This window comes from Psittacula echo (genome assembly GCF_963264785.1).
Source record: "Psittacula echo genome assembly, chromosome: 5".
Taxonomy (NCBI): Eukaryota; Metazoa; Chordata; class Aves; order Psittaciformes; family Psittacidae; genus Psittacula; species Psittacula echo.
In genome coordinates, this window is record NC_137739.1 from 37,078,667 (window position 1) to 37,105,424 (window position 26,758).

At 51.0% G+C, this 26,758-nt stretch overlaps 1 protein-coding gene across 1 annotated transcript in view; it reads right to left on the reverse strand.

Moving 5' to 3' along the window:
- LSP1 (lymphocyte specific protein 1) overlaps nucleotides 1–26,758 on the reverse strand; it is a 51,305-nt gene that overhangs the window by 22,553 nt on the left and 1,994 nt on the right. The window contains exon 2 of the mRNA XM_080617920.1: nucleotides 2,347–2,499. Within this exon, the coding sequence (XP_080474046.1) occupies nucleotides 2,347–2,499 (153 nt within the window). The remainder of the gene's footprint in view (nucleotides 1–2,346; nucleotides 2,500–26,758) is intronic.

The following is a 26,758-nucleotide window of genomic DNA, read 5'->3' on the forward strand; positions in this document are numbered from 1 at the left end:
CATTGAACTGACTGCAGGAGCTGAAGGTTTACAGAAAACACGTCTTCACCAGGCTCACCAGGAAGGGTAGCAGGGGATGCACACTGAAAACAGTTGTTCAGCCACAAGTTTGAGCATAGCTCAGCTCCTGCTGTAGTTCAGCATCCCCTTTGGCTGCCAAAAAGGGAGGCCACATAAGTCTAGGACATTCCAGCCCAGGCTGGGTTATTTTCCACTGTGTGTGTAGTAGTAGCTTGTGAATGCCCCAGGGTAACACTCAGGAAACTTGATGAGGAGCCAGGATGGGACCACAGGCCTGGTAGGGCTTCAGGTTAGCTGCAGCACTGATGATGCCCAAGGCAGAATTGCTCCAGTATTTGTGGCCATAGCTACAAATGTGCTCAGGCTATCAGCAAAGCTACCAAGGAGCAAGGGACACCAGCCAAATGCTATCTGAAAACTGGTCCCTTCTCTGTGCCCCTCTGCAAATACAGCCCCAGGGGAAGAAGTGAGCCAGGAGAGCCCCATCTGCACTGCTTAAGATGACATCCACCCCTCTGCCTCCCAAGGCCACTGTTTTGCAGGTTATTTCTCTTTTTTCTTAGTGGGGGGAGGGGAGCAGAGGAGCTTTACTCCATCCCTCTGGTGCAAGGAAATGCCGAGGCTGGGTTTGCACAAACAGGAGTGACATGGATGGAATGAGCCCCAGTGTGGGAAGAGCGGAGGGAAGGAGGGGGCAGTATTTACACAAAAGAGAGCAAAGCTCTTCAGATTAATAGCCGGGGCTGACCATGGCTACATAAGCAAGCCCAGGTGGCTGTGAGCAGCTGCAGAAGAAACCAGGGGGTGGCCAGAGAGGAAATATTCTTCTGGTGAAGCGTGGCCCAGCAAGCTCAAGCATTGTGGAGGAAAGAGCAAAACCCCTTGGTTTAGCTCTTCTTGTCATTGCCCCCTTTGCAGATGCTTAAGCACTCAGTTAAAATGGGGCAATGCCAGTGGCCCTGTGGAGTCAGCAGTGTGCCTCTGCCCACGGGAACAGAGCTTGCAAGCTGGGTTACTGGGGCTGCTGCATGCTGCTCTGTGCCCGAGGCCGCTTACAGCATCTCCTACCAAAGCAGAGACCAGAGATCTGGTCTGCTGTTTTTAAGACCTTTACGAATTATTTTCCAGTCCTGATGTGAAGCAGGGTTTGGAAAAGCTAACGATTATTATTACTTTTCAGATCTTCTGTTTGCTTTCAGGGCAGACTACAGAGGTTTGTTTGCGGAATATCACTGGATGTATTTCCACAAAAGATTCTGAAACTTCTTTGCAACTTTTTTAGACCCCCTTCAAAAAAATTACTGAATAATTTTGAAAGTATCTGAGGAAAAAAAAATCTTTTAATGGAAAAAATATATTTTTATGAATAGCCTTTGCTATTTTTCCAGTAAAATGAAGCTGCTGCTTCTCTCTGACTATAATCCCAAATCCTGCTGCCATTTTTCCATTGTGTTTAATATAGTTAGAAATAAGTTGAACACACAAACAGTAGGAAGACTGGGGTCTTCAAGGCAGAGTCTGGTGACTCAAGAGTGCAGACTGGTTTTTCTGCCAGCTCCAGTGCTGCACAGCACCTGGGCTGAACTGTGGACACAGGGAGGCTGTGGTGGGATACTGCAGTGGGATGCCGGGGATGTGACTGGTCATGCTATCGCTTCCCCAGGGCTTTCCTCTCTGACAGCAGATTGCTCAGCATCACCATAAATACCTCCTGAGCTATTTCCATTTAGGACCTGCCCCATTAAAGCATCAAGTTAACTTTAACCCTCGGAGCTGTGAACTGCACCAGCTGGGGAGATGCTCCATGCTCCCCACTGCTGGGCAGCTTCCTCCAAGGGAAGAGCAGGGAGCCCAGCTGGGAGAGGTGACACGTGATCTGCTTGGGGGCTCTGTGTCACATCCTCAGGCACATGTCTGTCTTCGCACGTATCAGGAATTTCCATTAGTTTCAGTGTAGGATGATTCACAAGCTGAAATGCAACCAGGCAGTGGAATCTCTGGCAATGGGGACTCTCTGCCTGAGCTCAGCCTTACCCAAGCTGTCCTAGTTTAAACTCTCAGGCAGCGAAACACCCAGCATCTGCCAGGAAAAAAAAAAAAAAAAAACACCAAAGAGCAAAGCAGATATTCTGGCTTTTTCTGCCCAAACTAGAAACACACTTTTTGTTAGTCTGGGCTAAATCCCCCAACCCAAATCTATTAGGGAACTTCCCCACCCCCCCAAACCAGCCTGAGCAACAGAGACACCCGCTCTGTGGATGCAGGAGGGTTTTGCTGCAAGGAGAGAGTACGTCAATGGAGCGTTTATTCACAGGTATTTCTTACTGGTTTTCCTGTGCTGGACTTGAGCTCTCTGAGCAGGAGATGGTGCCATTCAAGCCTTCTTCTGCCTGGGACCTCAGCTGCTTCTCTCTCTCCCGCCGCCGCCGCTCTCTCGCCGCCTCTTCCTCATCTTCCACACTCCACTGTGCTGTCAGCCTGCCAAGCCAGAGGGAAAACCCATCCTTAATGCTGGGCAGTGTCTGTGAAACCTGGCAATAACCCTCTGAGGTGCCTGGACTCCTCCCAGCAAACCGGAGGCTCCAGCAGAGGAGTCCTCCCACCGTGAGCCATGGTCCTCAAAGCAACATCCCCAGCCTCCATCGGCACAGCTCCACAGCAGGATCAACCAATGTGCAATGATAAGGCGGGCCACATGGACTGGGAGAGGGCTGCAGGAGAGCCTTTCCCAATGCCAAGGAAGAAGTGGTATGTAAGAAATCTCAATCCCAAACCCTCATCTCAAGCTTTGGCCCAGGGAGGGCAAAATCTTCACCTTGAAGTTAAGTTTCCTTAAGCAGCTGAGACGCTCCTGCCTGGCCAGGAGCAGAGGGAACAGTGGCAGAGGGCAGTGGCTGTGTCCTCCTCTGCCCTGCCCAGCTTCCTTCCACCCCTGCAGGGCAGAAAAACCTGCCCTGGCTTCTCCCAGACATCTCAGGTGCTGGATAACAGTGCCTCTGTCAGCAGAATGGCCTCTTACACCCCTGAGGAAGTGACAAGGCAGCTGCCACACTCCTGCATCACTGCTGGTCCGCACACAGGATTGGCTCCCTCTCCACAGTGGCAGCAGCAGCCAGGATGCAGGCAGAAAGGGACACGACATGACAGCATGACCACTGCTCATCCAAAGAGTCTGTGATGGCAGCTGCAGCAAGGCAGGTCTGACTTGTGGTACTTGTGGCTGATGCTGGGGCAGATTCTCTCTCACCCCACTCAATGAAGGCTGTTTTCCTGGGTGCTTGCAAGTCCATTTAGAGAAACGCTCTTGTGCAAGGCATGGACACAGGGATCAGGAAGGCGATCTCCCACCAGCAGCAGCACCCCTTTGCGGAGTGGTCCCCCTGCCACCCTGGTGGAAGGCTAGGGGTGATCCCGCAACCCTGAGCTGGACAGAGACAGGCCGCCCATCCTGGCCAAGCTCACGGGGGAGCAGGGAGCAAAGCAGATCCCAGAACCAGGCCAAGAGACGGCTCCATGGCAGTGTAATTACTACTTGCCTCATTTTGGGTGGGGTCTTTGGCAAGCAGCAAATTCAGCCATCCTTTCCCCTTCTCCCCGCTCTTGCCCCCGGCCACCCTGAGCAAAGTGGACCCAGACTAGAGCTTGGGCTGCCCTCCTTCCTTCCCTACTCGTCCCACACTCCTATTTATTATTTCCCCCCAGGTTCCCATAGAAACCCTTGTCTGTGGGCCTGGCAGGAAGCCACCGTGTTGTTGTTGGGTTTTTTTAATATATAAATGAAGTCATTCATTAAACTCTGCCATGATCTCCCTCCCTTGTGCGACAGCTCCAGATAGTCTCCGATTTGGAAAGGCTCTTAACCCCCTCTCGCCCGTATCGCCCCAGTTTTGAGAAGCAAGGTCCCTGCTCATGCCAGAACAAGTTAGATTTTGATTTAATTCCCTGGCCCCCTCCTCCAGGTCCTTGGTAAGCTGCTGCAGAGGCAGTGCTACACCAACACCCTGGCTTGGCCAGGGTGCTGGGGGGAGCCAGAAGGGGGTCCCCTCTGAACCACATGAGCTTCCTGCAGTGTGAGAGCAATGTTGGTTGGCAGCCCTCTCCCTTTCCCCGTTGGATGTGACTAACTCTCTCTCCATGACCTCACCGGCTCGCTATTCTGCCCCTGCATCCTCCAAACAGGCTGAGGACAGAGCTGGGGGCGACTGTTTTGGGGAGATGGATTTTTATGCAAAAGCAGGGAAAGAACTTTCCCAGCTCCTTTTGTCACAGAGCAAACCAGCTCCAAGATGCCCACCACCATGCTGGGATGCGGCTCAGGCACACATCAGGGCTGGGCTGCGATGCTGGGAGCTCCATATCTGCTCCTCTCAGCAATAAGTGCATCCTCCAGCAAACACCTAAAACAGTTTATTAGCAGATTCAGAGCTCCAACAGGCTGGCAGCAGAGCAAGGTTTAATAAGAGATGCTTTGGGGTTCAGTGGTCACATCAACAAGCTGAGGGAAAAGGACAATTCCTATTTGACTGACCCAGCAGAACAAATATTTGTGAAATATTCAGTGAAAAAAAAAAAAAAAGCAAACAAAAAAATACCCCAAACAAATGAGAAACTAAACCGCACCAAAGGCCTTGCCTCTGGGTCAGATACAAGGGTTTGTTGGGCCGTAGATAGAATGTGCCATTTCAATTCGGACAAGCCCAAGTGTGAGGAGGGGGTCAGCTGTTAAATTGCTTTTCAAAGCAAAATGGTGGAAAGATTTAATTTATAAACAGCTCCATTTTCTAAGAAGGGGCCGCAGTCTCCTGTTTGTTCTAATTGCTCGTAATCACATTCCGCAACCCAGTGTGCTCAGCCCGCAGCAGTATTGCACAACCACCTTTCCCATTTCTAGAAATGATTTCCCAGCACTTCAGGATCCAACTGATACCATGTATCACTCTGCCTTCACCTCCAGCCAGCGCTTTCCCAGGTCAGCCCCAGAGTGGGGAAGTACGGGGAAGAAACAGGCTCATGGCTGTGGCTGGGTCAGAGTGCTCTTCATTTCATTTCACCCAACACAAGATAGGGAAATGGTAAATAAGAAGACTTAAAGGCTTGCAAGGTGAGCAACAGAGTACTACACTCCTGCATTCAGTCACCTCCCTATATAGAGCAATTTTCACGTGAGGGGAAAAGAAATTCATTCCCTCACACAAACATAAGGGGAACTGGAGAAGGGAGGATAGAAAAACCACTTTGTTGCCCCCGCAGCTAGGAGCTGTGGCAAGGCTTGCTCCAGCAAGACCTCATCATAGGAGTGGATAGTTTCTCTATATGCAGTCCTTAGCCAGCCAGCAGCTTTTGGAGGTCTTGACTGGGGGTGTTGGTGGATGAGAAACTGAACATGAGCTGCCAATGTGCGCTTGCAGCCCAGAACGTCAGCCATATCCTGGGCTGCATCAAAAGGAGCGTGACCAGCAGGTCGAAGGAGGTGATCCTGCCCCTCTACTCTGCTCTCGTGAGACCTCACCTGGAGTATTGTGTGCAGTTCTGGTGTCCTCAACATAAAAAGGACATGGAACTGTTGGAACAAGTCCAGAGGAGGGCCACGAGGATGATCAGGGGACTGGAGCACCTCCCATATGGAGACAGGCTGAGAAAGTTGGGGCTTTTCAGCCTGGAGAAGAGAAGGCTGCATGGAGACATCATAGCAGCAGCCTCCCAGTATCTGAAGGGGGCCTACAAGGATGCAGAGGAGGGACTCTTCATCAGGGACTGTAGTGACAGGACAAGGGGTAACGGGTTAAAACTTAAACAGGGGAAGTTTAGATTGGATATAAGGAAGAAATTCTTTACTGAGAGGGTGGTGAGGCACTGGAATGGGTTGCCCAAGAAAGTTGTGAATGCTCCATCCCTGGCGGTGTTCAAGGTCAGGTTGGACAGAGCCTTGGGTGACATGGTCTAGAAGCATTCCCGCCCATGGCAAGGGGGTTGGAACTAGATGATCTTATGGTCCTTTCCAACCCAAACCATTCTGTGATTTGGGGCAAAACACTCTTTGTGGAAGCGGCTTATCTCTTCCTGAGAAGGCGAGGAGATCCTGCAAGTCTAAGGATACACAGAAAACACCTTGGTTCAGCTTTGGCCATAAGAGTCACAGCTTGCCAAGCATCTGGAATGCTTAGACTTCTGCTCTGACTGGGTGCAGCTGCTCGTTTCAGATCTAGCTCTTGACTTTACCTCCCTCCAGACTTCCAGCCAAGGGAGAGTTTTTATTTCCATTTGCTCTACAAAACTCCTCCTTCTCCTGCAGAACAATGTCACAGGCACCCACATTCTGGCTGCACTGTTCCACCTGGCCATGAATGCCTGCTCCAGACAAGCCAGCGTTGATGGAAAGGTCAAGTTTCCTTTGGGCATTTCCTCACCGTCACTTGAGGAGATTATAATATTTAGGCAAGGGAAATTTCTGGCACCAGTTGAGCTGTGTTTAAGGGAAATGTTGCAGACTTGAGGAGTCTTCTGCATGGCCAGCGGCTCAAAGGAAGCTTTGTTGGCTCAAACCCAACCTTCAGCACTAAAGCTAATTCCAGAAAGGAAAATGAAACGCCTCCCAGAGGGTTTGAGCTTTGCAGACCCGTGCCAGACAAACCCAGGAACCCTCTACCAGCACACTGGACATTCCTGTCTCCTGAGCTCGCCGGGGTATTGGGGCCAGGACAGTGTTGACTTTGGTCGCTGCCTCTGTCGGGTAGGCTGCCTCTGCAGAGCCAAGGTTCATGATGGAAGAGTTTTTGGGAACAGGGTTTAGGAAGAGCCAAGTGCAGCCTCTGGCATGATGGAAGCTGTTTTCCCAGAAGAAGACATATTGCCCCACCACCTGCAAAAGTGTCAACCACCATCACCCGCAAGAGATGAGGCTACATGAACTAGAGAAGAACTGGGAAGGGTAGCCTTGTATGCCCCAGCAGGCTTCCCTTTCGTCTCTCTCTTGAGGTTAGGAGAAAGGGAGATGCCAGAAACCTATGTAAGAGTCCTTCCCCTGTAATACACTGCAGCCTTCCTTGCCTTATCATGGTGCTAGATACAATACTGGTGCAGAATATGGCCTAGGGCGGGTAACAAGTTCATCCTGTTGCCATATATAAAGGGCCGAGACATGACTGGGAGGAATATGGGGATGTGCAGCTCATCCTTCATGGCTGAAGACATTTGCATGCAAGGCATGGTCATGCTGCCATGGCTCAGTTTCTCTCCATCCCTGTAAATCAACACAGAGATGCATCAATGCGGTGTCCCAGGGGATGCATCACACCGCAGGCATCAGTATTAAGCATCAGAATTCAGCATCTCAGCGCCTTCCAAAGATCCGTCTAAGGCCCAGGTTTATCTCCACCAATCAAGAGACCTTCAAAAACCTATCCTTAACCCAAGGACTTGTCCAAGGTCACCACAAAGCCAGAAGACATAGGGAATGGAACTGAAGCCCAGCTGGCATCCCAACCCCCTGATCAATGTTCTGCCAAGAGGCTGCTCCTGAAAATCAGCAACCACAGAACCACGTGCTCCCTGACACCAGGGGACATGGGCTGGCAAAGTATCCGTGGTATGACCAGCACCATGTCAGACAAAAAGCAACAGCTACATTTCTTGATGGATGGGCTTCTGTGGCTTCAGAGTAATGCAGCAAAGACTACAGCTGGGTAGCCATCCCATTGGATAAAGAAGGGGGTGTGGATAGTGGTATGATACAGGGATACCACAAAAATAAATTAAACAAAATATTATGTCACAGCCTGGAGTTTATTTCAGCCTAGTCTCAGGAGAGATGGTTATCCTGGCTTTGAAAGATCAGCTTGTCAGTCAAAGACATCCAGAGATGCTGCACAAGCTGCTCCTTCCCATACATTCATGTAATTCCTCAGCTGCACAGCTCTGTTTGGAGTCCAGGCTACACAGTTTGAACAAGAAGGGGGGGGGGGGGGGGGGTAGGGCAAGGAAAAAAATGTGCCTATATGCTTCACCCTCAGCCTTTTTCTCATACCAAGCTTCCTCACCCCACCCATAGCTGCGCAGTCTCAGCCACGTCTCCTTGTTTCTGCTATAAATCACGGCTCGCCTTCAAGATGCGAGCAGCAAGATAGAGCTGCTTCACACCCAGGAGCAGCCATGGAGCCTGTCCCTGCTGACCCGCTGGAGCTGGGGGGGTGCGGAAAGGCGTCACGCATGGGGCGATAAGGACACACCGAGGCGCCTGAACAGAATATGATACGGCCCAGACTTTCATCAACCACGAACAGGAGAGAAAAACCCACATGCAGCTCCTCTTTTATAAGATGAATCTTGGAATTTTTTCCACAAAAGCATATCCCATTTCTGCCCAAAGAAGGATATGCAGATGTACAGCCATGCATCCACATGTGCCAGGTATTAAACTTTGCCTGGTTTAGCCTTCAACTTAATCCCCTGCTAAGACTGACATTTCACTGTGGCATGATCGGCAGGGAATACCCCAAGCTGGTAATTTACCACTTCCACAAGAAAAATGGGAGACATTTTGAGAAACCTGGTGGTGAACGGCAGGAGCAGACCTTGGTGGAGGGACACAGGCAGGGCTGGTCCTTCATCGCGAACCTCATCTGTCCCCTTCTCTGCCTCTCACAGGATGGCAGCTCCAGAAAGACACAGGGTCCACACTTTCAGATATCATGGGTGATGCACAGCCCACTCGTAGAGGCACAAGGCAGCAGATGGGAGCAACTGCTTCTTTTTATTATTATTGGTTTTAATTGTAGCAGACAGAATCCAAACGAATCCTTTACAAGATGATGGATTGCACCCCCAGGACTATGGGTCCTTAGCACACAGATAGGCTGGTGCGGTAATGTATTAACATCACCAGTCAGGAATTTGGCAGGAGGGAGGAAAGGGCTGGAGTTCGAGCCCTTCCAGCGATCCATGGTATTCAGTAGGTGTGAGAAATCGGTGCTGTGTACAACCTCAAATTGTGGCCCTTTCTCACAGTCTCTACATCTCAGCCCTAAGGTTCAAGAAATCAGTTTTTTTCTAAAGAGCAGGAAGTCTAGGCTCTGTTTTTGCAAGGGAGAAGCATGCCAGAAGGGAAAATAAGACTTGTCAGAGAGGTTCAGGCTGCCTTGCCCAGCTTTTGTATTGTACTTTCCTCCTGTCTCAGAGGGCAGCAAGCTTCCACAGCTTTCTCGCCTCGGCTACAGCCAGCCAGCATCCTTCTTGATACACTCATGCTAGAAAACAAGTCTGAACCTGGGGAGGTGAGAAATAGCCTTACCCCTGCTTCAAGCTGGGATTTAGAGTGAGATTCAAACCAGACATGCTGCTTTTTATAGCACTGCTGTCTTGGCCACAAGTCCTTTATTTTGCAGCCCCTGGGGAGATGTGGTCCCCCCAGCCCCTGCAGCCCTCAGCAGCAGAAGGGAGTTTTGCTACCCAAGCACTGACAGGAGGCAGCAGGGAGGCCGTGAGAACGTGCTGCTCTGCTCCATGGGAGAGTTGAGGCTCTCTTCATTTATAGCCATTGCTGATGAGTTGTGCTGCAACAGGAACTGGAGTCAGCAGCAAGCCCTCGGTCCCCGCTGTGCTAAAGCAGCATGTCTTCATGAGAAAATATAGCCTTTGCCCCAGAATACTGATTGCAACCTGTGTGGTTAAGGGCATGGTCATCCCCAGGCTCTCGCCGTGGGACAGAGGCACTTGGCAGCCCAAGTTGCTCACTGCCTGACATATTGCTGAGGGACAGTGCTGACGATGTTCGGTGCCCACTTTAGAGTTCTCCATCAAAAAGGTTCAGACATACAAATGGTGGGAGAAGGAGAAAAAAAGCCTGGAAGCTGAAAATTTGTTCTTACACACCATCCCAGCTGCAAAGCTTCAGACCTCAGCTTCCCCACTCAGTGCCCTTTCCAGCTGAACCACGCTCAGATGCACGTAGTAATCCTCCACCCTTCCAAAGGATACGGATAACGTGCAGCTGCAGCCCCAAGGGGCTCAGAGACTCACTGCAGCTCACAGAAATGTTCATGGGCTCACGTTCAGGCCCTGAATGTCTAATCGCTTGAGAACAGGTAGAAGTCCGAGACAAACAAGGCTAAAAGCAAACAAAAAACATCAGCTGACTTCTGGGAAAAGTCAGTGTTAGGTGGAGTGTTTCTGAAGAAACAAGTCTCAGGGCTGGGAAAATCTGGGAATGAAGGAGACACCGCAACTGCAGAAGCATGAGCTGCCCTCCTTGGAGTAAAAGCAGAGGGGGAGCATCCCACAAGGCACACAGGCAGGGGGTACACACCACACACTGGCCCATCCAGCCCCACACTCAGCTGGGCTGCAAAGCCCCGGGTCTCTCCTGGCTTGCAAAATGCAGTGACATAGCTCTGCAAGCAGCTGGCACCATCTAAGCTGAGCCCCAACAGGATATGGAAAGCCCCCAAGCATGCCTTGCCTCAGCTGAATGATCAATCTGGCAAAAAGGGCTCTCCCGGCCACTCCTCCCCACCAGCAGCTCTGGTCACTTCTCTCTTCCCGCCTGCCCTGCACTCCTGAGGTTCACAAAGCTGCCCATAAACTCCTCCCTGGCCCCAGTGATGGGATGCAGAGAAACAAAGAGCACTAATAGGAGCACCGAAATAGGGAGGATTTGGGAAGGGGAGCGCCGTGGTGGGTAAACCCTGCAGGGACCATAGGCTCCTCATCACAGGTTGAGGCAGCACTGCAAAGCACGAATTGCACAGATGAAGGTCCCGTGTTCCCTGCTGTCCCCATGCTAGCATCCCTCCCTTCTCTCCAGCCCAGCAACTCTGCTACTGGTTCAATCTTGCACGTTCGTTTTCCCCATCTCCCCTAAAAAGCTGCCTCACTTCTTCACAGCAAGCTTTCCTCACTCACCGAACCTACCCACAAACCAGGGAGGTGGAGCAAAGAGATGCTACAATAGCCCCCAGAGGGAGTAGCTACCTTCTAGGCAACAAGCTGTGTCCAGACTATGTCCTGCCATCAACCACACCACACCCCACCCCAAAAAATGCCCTCCCCCCTCAAAAAGCCATCCAGCTTTCCCAAGCATTCCAAGCCCCTTGTTCCCAGATCAGCATTCGGAAGGTCAAGACAGAAATACTGGAGTAGCATCTTCCCTGCTGGGACACATCCTGGCAAGCTCCAGGAAATGCAGGCGGAAAGGAAGGCATCCCGCAGAGGTGGGCAAAGCCTCCGGATCCCAATCAAACTAAATACTACACTCACGGCATACACCCAAATTCAACGAGTTTGGAGAATTTTAAAGCTACTGTTAGTGCTGGGGGCCTCTAAGCATCACCAGGACATTGCTCAACAATGCAGCAGCATGTTGCAGGAAGAAAGAAAGTGCATGCAATTGCCTGGTCCACCAGGACCATGAGTGCTGACATCAGCTGGAGGCTGAAAGCATCTCATCATGTATGGTAGGCCAAAATACAGGGGTGTGCAAGCATGATTTCCAATCTCATGGTTCAGCGTCCCATGTTAATGACTCCATGGAAGACAAAGAAGGAAAAGGCACATCCTAGGAGGAAATAATTAGGTTTATCACCCGATCCAATTTTCCAACTCATTTTCTTCCCTGAGCTTTTTCATCCTCAAGATTCAACCCCCCTTCCCCACAGCATTATTTGCACTAGAGACTCAACAGCATTGCAGAGACATGTAATTATAGACACTTGTTTATTTGGTGCCTGCGCAGCAGCCATGCTTTGGAACCCCTGTTCTGGACCAGGTCCCCCATTGTGCCTGGAAGCATACAAGCAGCGTGCAAGGACCCTGTCCTTTATCCCCAAGACCAGACCACGGTTCACTTCCTAATGTCACCTGAGATTCACTCACATGCTGGATAAAAACCAAACCAGCTGAGACAAGAGTGGTAGTGCTTCTAACACACACTCATGTGTAAGCACACTTGATCCCCCCTTACTCCACCCACAGCCCAGCTACGGGGATGTGACTGCAGTCAGCCGCTGCACCAGTCAGCGGGAGCAGTGTCAACCAAGAGGCCTGATAATCCAGTTTCGAGGAGCGGCACAGCCAATTTACAGAGAGGCTGATTTGTAGGTTAATTAAACAGCCATATTCTTCTGTGAAACACTCGATAAATAGAGGGAGAGTAAAATTCCAGCAGGAGCAGATAACGAACTGAATGAATTGACATGACAGTGGCTGGATCCCTATCTTATTTATTGGAATTCATTAGAAAGATAAGGAAAAACAGACCACAATAACAAGATTAAGCGGCTCATATTTGGAGAGGTCTTAAAACAAAAAAGTAAGTCTTGTGGGCATGTGACAGATCGCTGCTGTTCATGTGCTACAAAGGGAGAAATCTTTTCCCAGGGATATCCTGATGGACTACGTGGATGAGGAGAGTGCCTGGACACCTGGGGCAAAGGAGAGGAGGCAGATAACCCTGATACCGCCCATTCTTTCCCAGGTAATCACTCAGCCACTCAGGGCATAGCCCTGAGCTCTCTTCAGCCTCCAACCTTTCATATGTAAATGGCATGCTCCTGCCTGCGCTTTCTGCAAAGCCAGGGAGGAACAAGGAGGGCTAATTTTCCAGCCTGCCTCTATCCAGGCTGGGAAGAGGTGAAGGATGTTTCCCAGAACGCTGACTCATCACTTCAGCCTGTGGTGCCTTTGACACCCTAAAGCACAGTGTGCACTAATCCTGTCAGGATGGCCCACAGAAAAGCCATTCCATGCAAATTTTGCTCTGAGACTGATGTTTGGGTGATGGCAGGCAGGCACTCCTGCTCAGCAGAATGGCATAGGCCACTTTATGTGAAATGCTGGGGTTTTATCTCAAGCACAAGGTTGGATGCCTAAGCATTGGAACTCTGCTCTTCAACCCCAAAATCATGGAGATTTTTACACCGCTTTCAGTTCAGGATCCTTTAACCCCAGTGTAGGACAGCCTGGCAAGCAGCTCCCTTGGCTGAGCAATGCTCAGAGAAAGTAATTCCCTGGTTATCCCTGCTGACGCTCTGCAGCAGTCTAACCTGTCATTCTGATTACAGAGTTTATTTCCCAGATCTTGGTGACAGCAGGAGCAGCTAGGTAAATCTCAGCATCACACCAAAATCCCCAGTGCTCACAAATGTGTGTCTGGGCAGCTGTTTTCACCCCTGGGCTCCGGGTCTCCGATGCACTCAGGTACATCAGAAGAGCCTAGGACTTACATTCTGTAACCACTCTGCCTGCAGTCACCTTGGGACAGATAAAAGCAGAGCATGGCAATCTTGACAGCAATATATCTTCAAGCCAGGAGCCTCAAGCCATTCAACTACTGAAGGAGCTTGTTCCTGCACGTGGAGTGGCAGGTCTTGCAGAGCCAGCCTCATGGCCAGGCTTAGGAGGGAAACTGCTGGGAGAAAATATAACACAGGCTTTGCTTTGCAAGAAGCAGATCCTGCCTATCCTCCTGTTGATTTATGTGAGCATTAATGGGGTTATTTGGGTGTAAACCATGGATGAAATCCCTCATACATCTTCACACACCACCTCCCTGTCTGTAAGTAGGACTGGAAAACACAGCCACAAAGCCAAACCTCAGCCAGATAAAAGAGTAATAACCCCATTCTCATGCCAGCCAAGAATTCCTCTAGTAAAAACCCCTGTGAGTCTCTGCAGTACCAGAAGTCCCTTATCCGCAGTAGGAAGAACTTGGAGACACCAGTAAGGACGGGTAAATGCCCCTGGCTTGCGCTGTGCCAAGGGCAGCTCTTTGGACACCCCTTTTCTGTGTATGAGGCACACGTACCTCCTCCACAACCCCTCATCTGACACCCTGCAAAATAAGTTGCCACCCAACTGTAAGCAGGCAATTCCCACCCCAGTTCATTTGTCTGGCCCTCCTCAGTACTAGCTGGCCCCAAATCTGAGCCAATCCCTGCCTGCTGTACACTTAACATGGAGATTACCATACTGCTCATGAGTCCCTGACCAAGCCCTGTTCTGAAACGGGGATGCATAACTGAGATCCCAGTCCCTCTGGGCTGAGATCAAGGAAAGAGTGCAATTGGCCAAACAGGAGAGGATTTGGCTCTTCCTGCCCACTTTCCATCCCATGCAAACAGTGGGAGCTTTCCTGCCAACTCCCCTTTGTCCAGAAAGGGTCCAGGGAGAAGACAAGGGGAACTGGATGGCTGTAGAAGCCAGCTCCCTTCCCAAGGCAAGCAACAAACCTGAGAGATGAGGTTTAGAGGCTGCATTACCAGCTAGGGAAATCCCAAAATTGGCTGGAAAGCACCTGTGCAAATAAATCCCACCCTGACATCTCCCACCTTCTGACTGGAGACCAGCAGATACTAGTGGCCACAAGGGAGCCAAGAGGTGCCCAAGGCACAGGATGGGAGTCCAGCACTCCCTAATTCCATTTTCACCCATCCTGCAGCTCAATTAAATATAAAGAGGTGAGGAGTGCCTCTCTTCTGCCGAGTCAGAGCCAGCAGCATGGCACACCACCACCAGCCAGAGAAGGATCCCAGAAACCCACAGAGAAAAGTGGCATTTCCAGCCCCCAAGTAAGAGCAGAGTGACCACATGGAAGGGAATCCCAGCGCCAGCAGACAATGTAGCCGTCCTCCCGGGCTCAGCTCTGGCTGACAAATGGGAATAACCCAGCTGAACCATCCACCTCCCAGCCCTGGCAATTACACTCCGAGGGAAAGGTTCAAAGCACTATTGCGATTAATCAAATCCGAAGAGAGCGATGTCAGCTTGCAGCCCTGGGAGGATCTGGCGCTTTACAGTTCTCTGAATTGAAAATGCACATACAGCATGTACAACGTACGTTTCCAACCCCCAAATAAATAAATAAATCCTTTTCCTAGGCAGAAGCCTTCGGCCCTCAGGGGACACAAAAAGACACACACTGAGACATCCCTTGCGGAGAAAGGAGGGAGGGAAATCAGCCGGCTCAGGTGAGTGTCACAGCACAGTTGCGCGCTCCTGGAAAAGCCATCAGCAAGTTCAAATCTGCTTTTCTCATATTGCTTTTGGGGAGGGGGGTATCTATTTGGGTATCTATTTTCCTTCCATCCAACGCATCGTGTCTGCTGAAGCAGCGGGGTGAGGGAGAAAATCCAGCCGATTTTAAGGGACCCGAAGACGGTCGATCCTGAGCACGTTTCCTTCCTCCCACCCGGCACCCCCCACCCGCGGGCCGGGTCGGGGTCCCCGCGGACAGGTGTGCGCTCACCTGATGAGATTCTGCAGGCCCTGCTTGCTGGAATTCCTCCTCAGGATTGCGCTGGTCATGGTGGCCGCGGCTGAGTGGCAGCAGGGTCCCGCTGCCGCCCCTTCCCCAATGCCGCAGGCAGCTGCCTGCCTGCCTGCCTGCCCGCCTGCCTGCGCGCTGCCGCGTCCCCCCTCTCCGCCTTCAGGAAGTTCTGCAGCTGGTTTCCTTTTGTTTCTGCTACCCCCCCTGCTCCACACCCCCGGCTTGGCTTCTCCACCTCCTTCTCTTCCTTCTCCTCCTCCTCCTCGTGGAAGTGTCACGGGAGAATCGGGAGAACCGCTCGGAGGGGGTTCCGCAGCACAAAGACCGGCGCTCCCCACTCCCCAGCGAGGGTGGCTTCTCCCTCGCCTTTCTCTGCTTTAACTCTCTTCTCTCCCTCCTTCATCTTCTCCAGCCCCCTCCTCCTTCCCTTCTTCAGTTCCCCCCAGGCCCCCCTTCTTTTTTTTTCCACCTTTACCACTGCTTACACAAAGCAACTCGGGAGCAGAAATACAGGTTGGCAACTCGGAGGGCTGTAAAGCCCTGCTGGTCATTCACAGCAGAAGTCTTCCGTGAAGGGCTCACCTCCCAACGATCCCCGAATGCCCGGAGGTGAACCAAGAGCCAGATTAATGCGAGATGGGCTTTGTGCTGGGAAACGCTGCTCTGGACAAAAAATGTTCTCCTGGGACGGAGGTAGCAGACGGGTTTTGGCGGAAGCCACTGGGCTGCAGCCCTGGGCAGACAAGCAGCATGCATCCTGCTTCTACTCTCAAACCTCTCCCTCACCTGCTCAAGTGACTGACTCTTCCGTGCCTCAGTTTCCCCAGCCATCAAATTGGGCAAGAGCAAGAAAAAGTGGCTTGAAACACTGATATTTCAGGAGATGAAAGAAGTGTGTGAGCATTTGATGAAGGACAGACAACATTGCTGCCTGCTAAAACAAAATGCCCATCTGCCATGCATTCAAGATTGTTCTTCATGCTATCTCATCATGAGAACAGGCTTAGAAAGAAAAAACAAACAATCTTTTTTTTTCCCTAACCTGCATCTCCTGGTTCATGTTTGTTGGTTTTTGGGGAAAAGATCTTCCTCTATACCAAACCAACAGGTGCCTGGACTTAGACATTGCAAGTTCTAGCCTTAACTTGTACTTGCACATCATGGTGCTCATGGCATAGCCTGTCCAGGTTCCCCTACAGTAAATGGCAATGTTCCTCTGGCTGTCTTTGAGATGGGAGCTGGTACGATAGGACCACCCTGCTTAGACCCTCACCTTCTTCCTGCTTTCAGTCCCTTTCATTCCATTTACATGTTTCCCTTCAGTCACTTCTGCAGGAGTGCTTCTTCCCTCCTGGTAAGTTGAAATAGGGAAGTTGCCCATAAAATACACTCAGAAATCTCAATAACAAGGCAGTGCATTGAAGTCAGATAAGAAGGAAGCGCCTGTCCTCCTTCCCACTGTCTCTTCATTTCAAAACAGCTTTTTTTTTTTTCCTTTTTTTTTTTTTTTTTTTTTGCAGGTATTTACTAAGCATCCCCTAAGTGGTCAGGAACAACAAAACTCACCAGGCACAGGTACTGATGCTGGCCCCACTCTGGGCTGTTCACTTGCTGTCACACTGCTTTTTTTTTTTTTCTTTATCAATTTTTCTTTCTCAATTTGGTGAGAAAATGCAAGAGATCCACCATAAAAGGTGATAAAATAGCCTGTCCCAGCCCTGCAAGTGCTTACAGGAATAATTAGGTTTAAGCATGTGAACACCCCTATTGACTTCACCACAATTGCCCACAGAGTTGAAGTGAAATATGCACCTACAGGGTTTTCTCTTTGGAGAGAATCAGCCCAAACCTGCCAGCTTCTCGCATGGTCTGAGCCAGCCAAGGACGCACAACGGAGGAGCCCTGGCAGGCAGGGACGTAGCTGGCACCCATGGGCCAGCAACAACTGGGTGCTGAACGAAATCACAGCAGCACTCTTATTTCAGGCAGAGATGCCGGGCAATCCGCAGGGGGCTGAGGAGGGGCAAGGAGGAATGCAGCCATTGTCGCCAGGAGAAGGCAGGAGCTTGCTGCATGTGGGGAGCAGAAAAGGCAATGGCACACCACTACCTAGCGGAGGCGAGATCCTCTGCGTAAACAGACGGGGAAAAGCTGTTGATTCCCCCAGCAGGAGAGCCTTGCCTCCACGCCCAGGTTTGTCTCTCTGAGGGTGCCAGTGTGAGCTCCTCATCTTGCAAGCACTTGGCAGACTTCCACCCCAAGCCCGGGACTGACTGCCTCTCAGACATGGGGGCCTTCAGTGAACACAGCTGACAAAACCCATGCTTGGGTGATGAAATCCAGGACCAGAGAGACGCTGTAACACTAGCTCTTGCTGGTCTAAGGTGCTGCTGTCACTTGGAAACACCGGAAGTGAAGCATCCCTACATCGGAACAGGCAGCAGGCTGATCTCTGCATTGCTCCCAGGAAAAGACGTTTTTGGTACTGAATTCCACCTGGAAAATCCTCCTGCCTTCATAAGGTGGCTGTGCTACTCAACCTCTGGGGAAGGTTTCCTGCCCTTCTCCCTGGCTTTCATCATATGATATGGTGATATTTCCCTGGCATATCATCAGATATGACAAGAAAACTCGTCCTTCATCCAGCATCAGCAGGGTCCTGCAGGACCACAGGGAAAGGAGAGCAGAGCAGGATTCTCTTTCCAAACTCACAGCTTGCAGGAAGGGAGGGAACTGTGCACTGACACATGGGCAGAGTCGCTATCCCCATTTCCACAGGGAGAATTTAAACCCACTATTCAAGAGCGCAAAAGCTGGGCCTAAAGGACCATGGAGAAAGAGCAGTGCAGCAGAATCCCCACACCATCATCCTGCAGAACAGAGGCGCCTTCTGTCCCCTCTCCTCCCTTGCTTGCTGCCGAGCCCAGGTGCATCAGTCTGAGTCATACCACATATCCAAGTACAGTAAGGTCAGCATCAGCCACACTGCTGCTCCTAATCCCTTCACAGAAACAAACCTCCTGGTCCCACCCGGAAGCGGGTAGGAGTACAGCGGACACAGGAAGAAAAACAAAGAATTAATTCATCTGTTATTTTTTGGCACAGTTTAAGCTAGGAAAACCACCATAAATCTCCACAGCAAAACTGCACCCCACTACAGGAGTGGGGATGCCTGGAGCACCCAGAAACACACTGCAGTGGACCGGAGAGCTTCCCAGAGCTCTTCCCAACAGCAGGGGAAGGAGGGAGGTGAGGGAGTGAATCTGTCTCCTTCACTGTGGGGAGGAGGGCGGGAGTCCCAGAGAGATAGGGCTGCACCAGTTCCTATTAATTACACAATCATTCTGCTATGTAGCACTAGTTGCAAAATCAGTTGGAGGCTAACACATGGTCTAGGGAAAAAGAAACAAAAAGACTCGAGTCCTGCTAGCAAAGAAATGCAGCCAAAGTTATTTTCTGCAATGTTGCTGGGATGCACAGCACTGCCAGCATCAGCTCCAACATACAACACACAGTCCGTTATAGGTGCCATCAGCTGACAACATGGTCCATGCCTGCATGTCAACGGTGGAAACCCACCCATAGAAGATGTTCTCACAGGAACAGCCTAATAACCCCTTCAGCAAGGACTGCGCAGCCCTGCCTCAGCCACAGACCTGCACTTCCACCAGCAGCCCCCCTAGGATGATGGAGTAGATGGGGTCTTTCTGTTTAGCCTTCTCAGTGATGCATCCTTCCCTCTGCCATCCCAAACCTCTGTCCCTCTCCTGACACCCCCAGCCTCTCCAACATGCACATGCAACCCCCACTTTGAAACCAGCCTGGCAGACATCAGCACTTGCCTAGTCCACTAGGAGCCTCAGTTCAGTGAAAGGGGCACACCATTTGATAAGTCAGCTGTGTAGATGGTGGGGTTTAAACATTAGCCTGGTGGATCACGTTGTTCATCTCACCTTCATCCCTAATAACCAGTTAGCTCAGCCCAGCTTTCACTGCCAGCACTCGGTTTTGGGCAGCTAAATACAGAGGCCAAAACAGGCAGCCAGAGATAATCCCAAGGAAACAGGGCATCTAGCAGCCAAAAGCAGCACGTTGTCTCCTTCACACCAGAACAGCTAGTTACAAGCTCCAGAAACGTGCTGTCAACAGGGCAGGGCATCTCAACTGTGCAATGAGCTCAGGGTGCAGGGGAAGGAGTCCGATCCCAATGATGCTCCCACCAAGCCTTCCCCTGCTCTGGCCATGAGTCAGGAGGGGACATTCTGAAGCCAACGTGTGACCCCATGGGTGTCAAGGGAGGGAGTGCTGTAGGCGGGAGCTGTCTTGGCTCAGAGCTGTTTCCTGGCCCACACTCTCAGAGGAGCACCATGAAGAACATGCGTAATTGTGGGCTGCATCCAAAGAGTCAACAAACACCATATCATACTAAGTCTGAAGTACTTGGCTTGGGATCAATGATTACTTTCTTCCTATAATGTCCAAAAAGCCAGAAATGAGGAGGAGAGGAAGCCAGGCCAAGGAGGAGCATTCTCTCTTCATCTACCCCACCACTACCCCTCACCTTCACACAGAATGGAGGGATGCTCCCTGTGGGGCACTTCATGGGTACATGCATAAACTTAAAATCCCCAAAGTTTGGTTCACCTTCCAGTGAGAGAGGAAGATGCAAGATTTCCCTGCCTTGTCAGAGAAGATGCTCCAGGGATAATACAAACAAGGACAAAGGATGAGAGGACTGAGAGAGAAGGAACCAGAAGGAACATCTGAAAGCTGGATTTAAGAAAGGGAGAGGAGGGAAGCAAAGGGAGGTGGTGTAAGCATTAACTGGGCAGCCCTGCATGGTTAAAGTTGATCAGAGTCCCTGTTACATTAGGTGCTGTGCAAACAAGGAGAGATACCACCTGAGCCACTGCAGTGAGCTACCATCCGGTTTTACAGACCAGGGCCAAGGCCAAGTGACTCAGCCAAGCCCTGGAGGGGTGCAGCTGGTTCAGGACATGGAGCCAGCATGGTTACTGCAGCCTACACCGTACCTATGTGTTAGGTTAAACAAACAAAGCTATTGGGAAAGAGACAGGAAGACAAAACAATGGCTGCAGATAAGACATTCCCAGCCCACACAGGAGGGTCAATACAGGACAAGAGAACTATTGGCCCCAAAGTACCTGCTCCATCTCTCTGGGATGCCTCTCCAGGGCAGGGCCAAGAATCAGGACAAAGGACTCCAGCCAGGATGAATAAGCCATAGGCAACTGCTGCCAAGAGGTTGTCCCTCCACCAGCAGACACTGTAAGAAATGTCCAAAACAGACCTTCTTACAGCATCGTATCACCTTGTCACTGGTTTTTGTTCACCAAGGTTTGGAAAGCTGCTGAATGAATCTGAACTTTGAATGCCCATTTAAAATAAATGGAGTAGCCCTTGCTTTGGCTGGGTGGACACTGGGCAGCCGGAGACACCTTCAGACTTCTCTCATGTTTTGCATAAGAGGGGCACAACCTGTAATAGAGGCACCACCTTCTTTCAGCAAGTAAGTGGCACGTGAGATGTGTTTAAGCATCACCCAAAGCCAAGCAGTACATTTTCTTGATAGGCTTGTAGAATAGTGCCGCTGTGAGAGTACAGCTCTGCCCAAGCCATGCTGCTCAGCTGACCAGCACAGCTTTCAAGAAGTGAAATACAGCTTCTGCCCAATATAAACTTATTAGTATATCTGCAGCCGGCTCGAGGCTCTGATGTAGCACTGCATTGTGCAACACAAGCAGTTTCAGCAACCATTAATCCCTGCCTTGCACTGCCAGGCTGGTTACTCCAGCTGGGGTCAGGGTAGGCTAATGGATAAGAAGGATCCCAAGCATCATCTCACAGTTTCTGCTCTCAGGCTATACCCTCACTTCAAGATGCACCTTGTCTGCGGAAAGGCATTGAATATCAGCTTGCCAAAAATTCCTATGCCCCCCTTCACCGAGCTGGGCAAAAGATGGGAGCTGTTATGAAAGGTCAGGCAAAAGTATCATCATGTATCCAAAACACCTGAAGACCAACACACACCTCCATCGAGGAGGAGGATGCCCCCCTGCTCTGCTCTCGTGAGACCTCACTTGGAGTATTGTGTGCAGTTCTGGTGTCCTCAACATAAAAAGGACATGGAACTGTTGGAACAAGTCCAGAGGAGGGCCACGAGGATGATCAGGGGACTGGAGCACCTCCCGTATGAAGATAGGCTGAGAAAGTTGGGGCTGTTCAGCATGGAGAAGAGAAGGCTGCATGGAGACTTCATAGCAGCCTTCCAGTATCTGAAGGGGGCCTACAAAGATGCTGAGGAGGGACTCTTCATTAGGGACTGTAGTGACAGGACAGGGGGTAACGGGTTCAAACTTAAACAGAGGAAGTTTAGATTGGATATAAGTAGGAAGTTCTTTACTGAGAGGGTGGTGAGGCACTGGAATGGGTTGCCCAGGGAAGCTGTGAATGCTCCATCCTTGGCGGTGTTCAAGGCCAGGTTGGATGAGGCCTTGGGTGACATGGTTTAGTGTGGGGTGTCCCTGCCCATGGCAGGGGGGTTGGAACTAGATGATCTTAAGGTCCTTTCCAACCCTAACTGTTCTATGATTCTATGATTAATGCTCCAAAGCAAGGCCCAACATAAAGTTAAGACAAGCCTTTTTGCAAAAGGGGCAGCTAAGGCTGTATGCAGAAAGGCGGCAACTGAGTGAAGGAGCAGCAGAAGAGACGAATGCCACCCGAAGGAAGGAAAAGCCCCACCACAGCCAGAGTGTACAGCCTGTATAACACATCAGTCTGTCCTTCAAGACAGCTCAGCTCAGACACACTGCTGTCAGCTCCTGTTATGTGATGCAAGGTGACAACGGCAAGAAGGCGCTTATTTTAAGAGGAAATAATTACTGACATCAATTTTATTCAGGGAGAACTTTGCCCCCCTCCCAAAAGGCTGGCAGTCATGATTGTTTGGGGTCTGTCAATAGTTCAGAGTTTGTTGATGCTAATGGCTCTGGAGCAAGCTTTCACTGGAAATTGCTTTTGCAGCAGAAAAGCACATGCATGCACAAGCACGGAAGAAGAGATCATATTTTCCAAAGTGCCTGGCAAGGGCTTGATAAAAGGCATTGCACATACTGTCTATTTAGCTGCAGCAAGCAACAGATACCTCGAGCTGGGAGAGAGGCTTCTTCGTAATGCAGAACTAATCCCTAGCAAAGGATCTATTTTCAAACTGAACATGTAAGCAAAAGAACTGAAGACCTCCAGCTGATGCAAACTGGCACAGCTTTATGGCAGACAGTGGGGTGGTGCTGATGTACACTAGCATTTGGGACTATGGGTCTGTGCAATAGCAAGAGAAATCCAAGTAAACTGAGCTCCAAATAAACCAAGTCTTTCACATCTCAAACCAGTTGCTCTGAGGTGGCTCCAAGTTTTCAGACGACCGGGTGCAAGTCACCAATCAAGCTAATAATAGAAGCCCACTGACTGCCATTTCCATTCATTAATAAATCCAGCCGGGTTTGCTCATCTCTCTTCCTCTTTACCCATGTGTTCCCTGAGCAGTTATCAGACACACCAGGCTTGTATGAAGCACCACTGCTCCTCTGAGATAGGGTGAACCCAAGGAGCTCCTGTGTTTAACACTCACCCCATATGACTCCAGATGGAGCTATCAGCATCAGCTCTGTTGCCAGCCCCTGCAACCCATCCCAGGAGTGATTTGTTTAAACCAGCAAATAAGAGAAGACATTTCAACCTGCCTTGCTGCAAATCCTCCTGCAGAGGATGGGGACTGCCAGCCTCCCTGCTCAGTCATTGCATGAGCACTGGTGGAGCCCCCAGAAAGCTGCTGCAGACTTGCCCGTGAGAAAGACAACCGAGTGCCGAAACCTGGGATTAAGACACTCCAGAGGCCGCCTCACACACATCTGGTGTGTGTTAGGAGGGATACACTGGCAAGGAAAACACACATAGGCTCCAAGTGGGGCTGGTTAACCCATTTGTGACTGAGCCTCTGTGGAGCACCCAGACAAACTGAGGACTTTCAGATATCTAGCCAAGCCTCAGGAGAGCTCAACTCCAATCTCAGCAATGGCCTGTGTTTCCTACGTGATATGTGGAAACCAGGGAGTAATTCAGGTGCCAAGTGTCACTGAGGATGCCTTGGGTTACCCAAGACACCAGCCAAGGCCTGGCAGAAGTCACATGGGTCCAGTAGGAAACCTCCTTTTCTGGGTACCCCATCCACAGTGGGGAAGTCCAGTGGCAGGAGCATCTCTTCCCCTTCCTAAACATCTCAACCTTAGCTGTCTGGTCTTGCAGCAGAGATAACGTGTCCTCTTTTCCCTGTGGCATTAGGGCATTGGGATAGCCACAGAGCACCCACCATGGTGACACCCTGACTTTGGCTGGGCACTGTAGGTGCTGCTCTAGTACTGATCATCCTGCAGTCATGTCATGGAGGACAGCTGCCTTCCCAGCACATGCAGCATCTCTGAGGGCGCATTCTTGACCCGTATACCAGACAACCACGATCCGTATACCGGACAACCATGATCCAGAACACAGTCTGGGTAAAGAGGCCCCTGAGTCCCTATCATACAAATACACACCCATGTCTTCTTTTCACTGACGTACATCCTCAAGGTTTCTCCTTATAAATAGCTTAAGGAAACAGAACCACCCCATGAGAACCCGTTCCCCGTGCTTTTGGCTTCAAAGGATGCCAAAGCATCTTCTCAGTGAGCCCAAAGACAGCCTGATGAGGAGCTTGGTGGACTCATTAAGGGAACGGGAACTGCGACTATGGGACATCAAAGCTGCTGCACAAGCTGGGTGTTGGGCAAAGCAGAACCCTCCCTTACCTGCATCATCTTTCCCAGGCAGGTTCACGCACTCAGACTGTACTGGGAGGACTGCACGTGGAGGATGAAGTGAGAGCAGCAAATCCTTGTGGCATTTTCTCTGAGCCAGAGGGTGACAGGAGGTTTGCACTATCAGTCAGAGCCAGATTACAGCCACAGGAGCCCAGCAGCCACCAATCCCCCCTGGAGCCCGGGCGACAACTTTCTCCAGGCTAGGAATCCCACTCCCCCCAAGAGATAGCTGTTCCCAACCAAAATGCAGTGCCAACAATGCCTTGGAGCACCACCCAGCCAGGCGGTCTGCCCAGATGCGAGACAGTGTCCTGACAAAGTGAGCACCCAGGCCGGATGAGTGCTTTGCTGGGAGAAAACCCAGCTCTGGGGAGACCACAGAGGCAGTAAGGGGCCCGCTCAGCTGCTGTGCAGACCCCGCAGCCAGGCACATGGGTCTCAGTGGTGATGGATGCAAAGGGGAGGGATGCAGGCAGAGCATCAGCCAGGGCTGGGTTAGCAGGGTCAGTGGGGGTCAGAGCAGAGGGGCCCAGGATTCTCAGGTCATGCTGAGGTTAACCACTTCACTGCCACAAAGCCAGCTGTGATACCTTCTGCCCGTCCAGTTACTGCTAGGAAAAAGGCTTTCACATCTTGGGAAAAGCCTGAAACCATCTGAAGCAGCATACCACACAAAACTCATATGTCCCAGGAGGATGTCCAGACCAGGGGGGCAGAAGAAAATCCCTCTTTTTTCCCCACCTTCCCAAACCAGCCCTCCATACACCTCACACATATCTAAGTTGAATTCAGCTGTGCCCACGGAGCAGCACTTGTCCTGTTCCAGCTGCAGCAAACTTGGGAAAGCCCATGCACTTTTAACCCATGTGGGGAGCACGGCTGCCAACAGACCCTGAGCTGTCCCAAGGCCAGGACCCCAGCCTGTCCTGAGGTGTCATCATATCCCCTAATATGGTGATCCTCCCTTGGGGACATTTCCACCCTGTGGAATGCTTCCCTTCTCTAAGCAAGCAGTAAAGCCCAACCATGCCCCAAAACTCTGCTTGGACATCTCCACTTTCCTCACTGCTGCAGATTTAGTAATGCTGTTGGACAAACCAGGGCAAGCAGAGATAGCCCCATTGTGGGGTGCGGCCAGGGGATGCCTGGGCTCCTGGAGCCAGAGGGGTTGGGTGCCCCAGGGGTGCAGGCTGGGCTGTGCCTCTGCTCCCCTTCCCCCAGGGCAGCAGGAGCCCCAGCACCACCTCAGACAGCAGAAGTGCTTTTTCACCCCACACCAGCAATGCTGGTCTAGCAGCCCGCAAGGATGGTCCCTGGGTCAGTCAACCCAGCCTTCCCCACAGCCAGGCCTCCAATATCCGGGGGCAAGGGATTCCCACAAGCTTCAGAGCCAGACTTCACCCCAAGGGTTTTAAAACAGCCAGCAGAGAGTCTTCTGTGGTTTAAAAACAGTAAAATTTAAGTAACTGCTGCTGGGCTGCTTTAATGCTCACACCTCCAAACCCATGGGTTTACGCTGCAAAATAAGCTCAGAGGCAAGGCAAGGGTCTTGTTGTTCTTCTCCTTCAAGGGGAAAGGGGCAGTGAAGGCACTTGATACTGCCCTATAATTAGAGACAGTTCTTTATCCCTAATGCCACTGCCAGAGCACCTACATTGAATTTGGAAACACTAAAGAATTGCCCAGTTCCTTTAAATTATCCATCTGGCCCATGTTCACTTCCCTACCATTTTTCCACTTTAATGAGCCTAGCTGGGTCAAACAAACCAGTCACTCCTGAGCAGAGATCAGCCATCCCTCCCATCCCTCCCCCAAGCTAATTCGGTGCCCCAAGGTGTCCAAAGACTCTCCACATATCAGTTTTCCTAAACAACCTCCTTCCAACCACGGGTATACTTAGCAACAGCAGTCACCCTAGCAAGGATCCTCAAGATGCCTCTAGGGATCTGGAGAACTCAGGACAGCTGGGGATAGGCATGGCAAAGAAAAGCCTGGGGCTTGCTGGCGCAGCAGAGCCTGTCCCCAGGCAGTGACCATACATGGGCTGCCAAGGTCTCCCTGTAGCTCACAGCACGAGAAGCCCCAGAAGGAAGGAGATGGGGGAATCTGGGGGAAGCCAATCTCTCATCTCATACCCCGCAGACAAGAGAAACCTGCCTCATGAGCCATGCTGCTGCTTAGGGACAAACAGCCTGCGGAGCATACCCCAAGCTGTAGGAACGCACACGGCCATGGATGTGGAAACCAAGGTCAAGGGCTGCCTGAAGCCTCAAGAGTGTTATGGAGAGTGCTCGTGGTACAAGACCCGCAGTACATAGGAGGCTCCCAACCTCCCATCATCAAGGCAGGACGACCCATGCAGTCTGCCCCAGCTTCTTGCTTCTTTTGGGAAGGCGCTGCATCAGGTCCACACCACAGTGCTTCCCTATACAGCAATTGCAGTTCATGGAAGACAGCATGTTTGGTTTAAGTGGTGTTACAATTGGCGTCAGCAAGACTTTGACAGCACGTTCCCATTTGTACAGGAAAATAGAGTACAGTATGCCCAAATTAGGATTTCTAAGACATTTTCTAATGCAAGCTTCTCTATATATACACT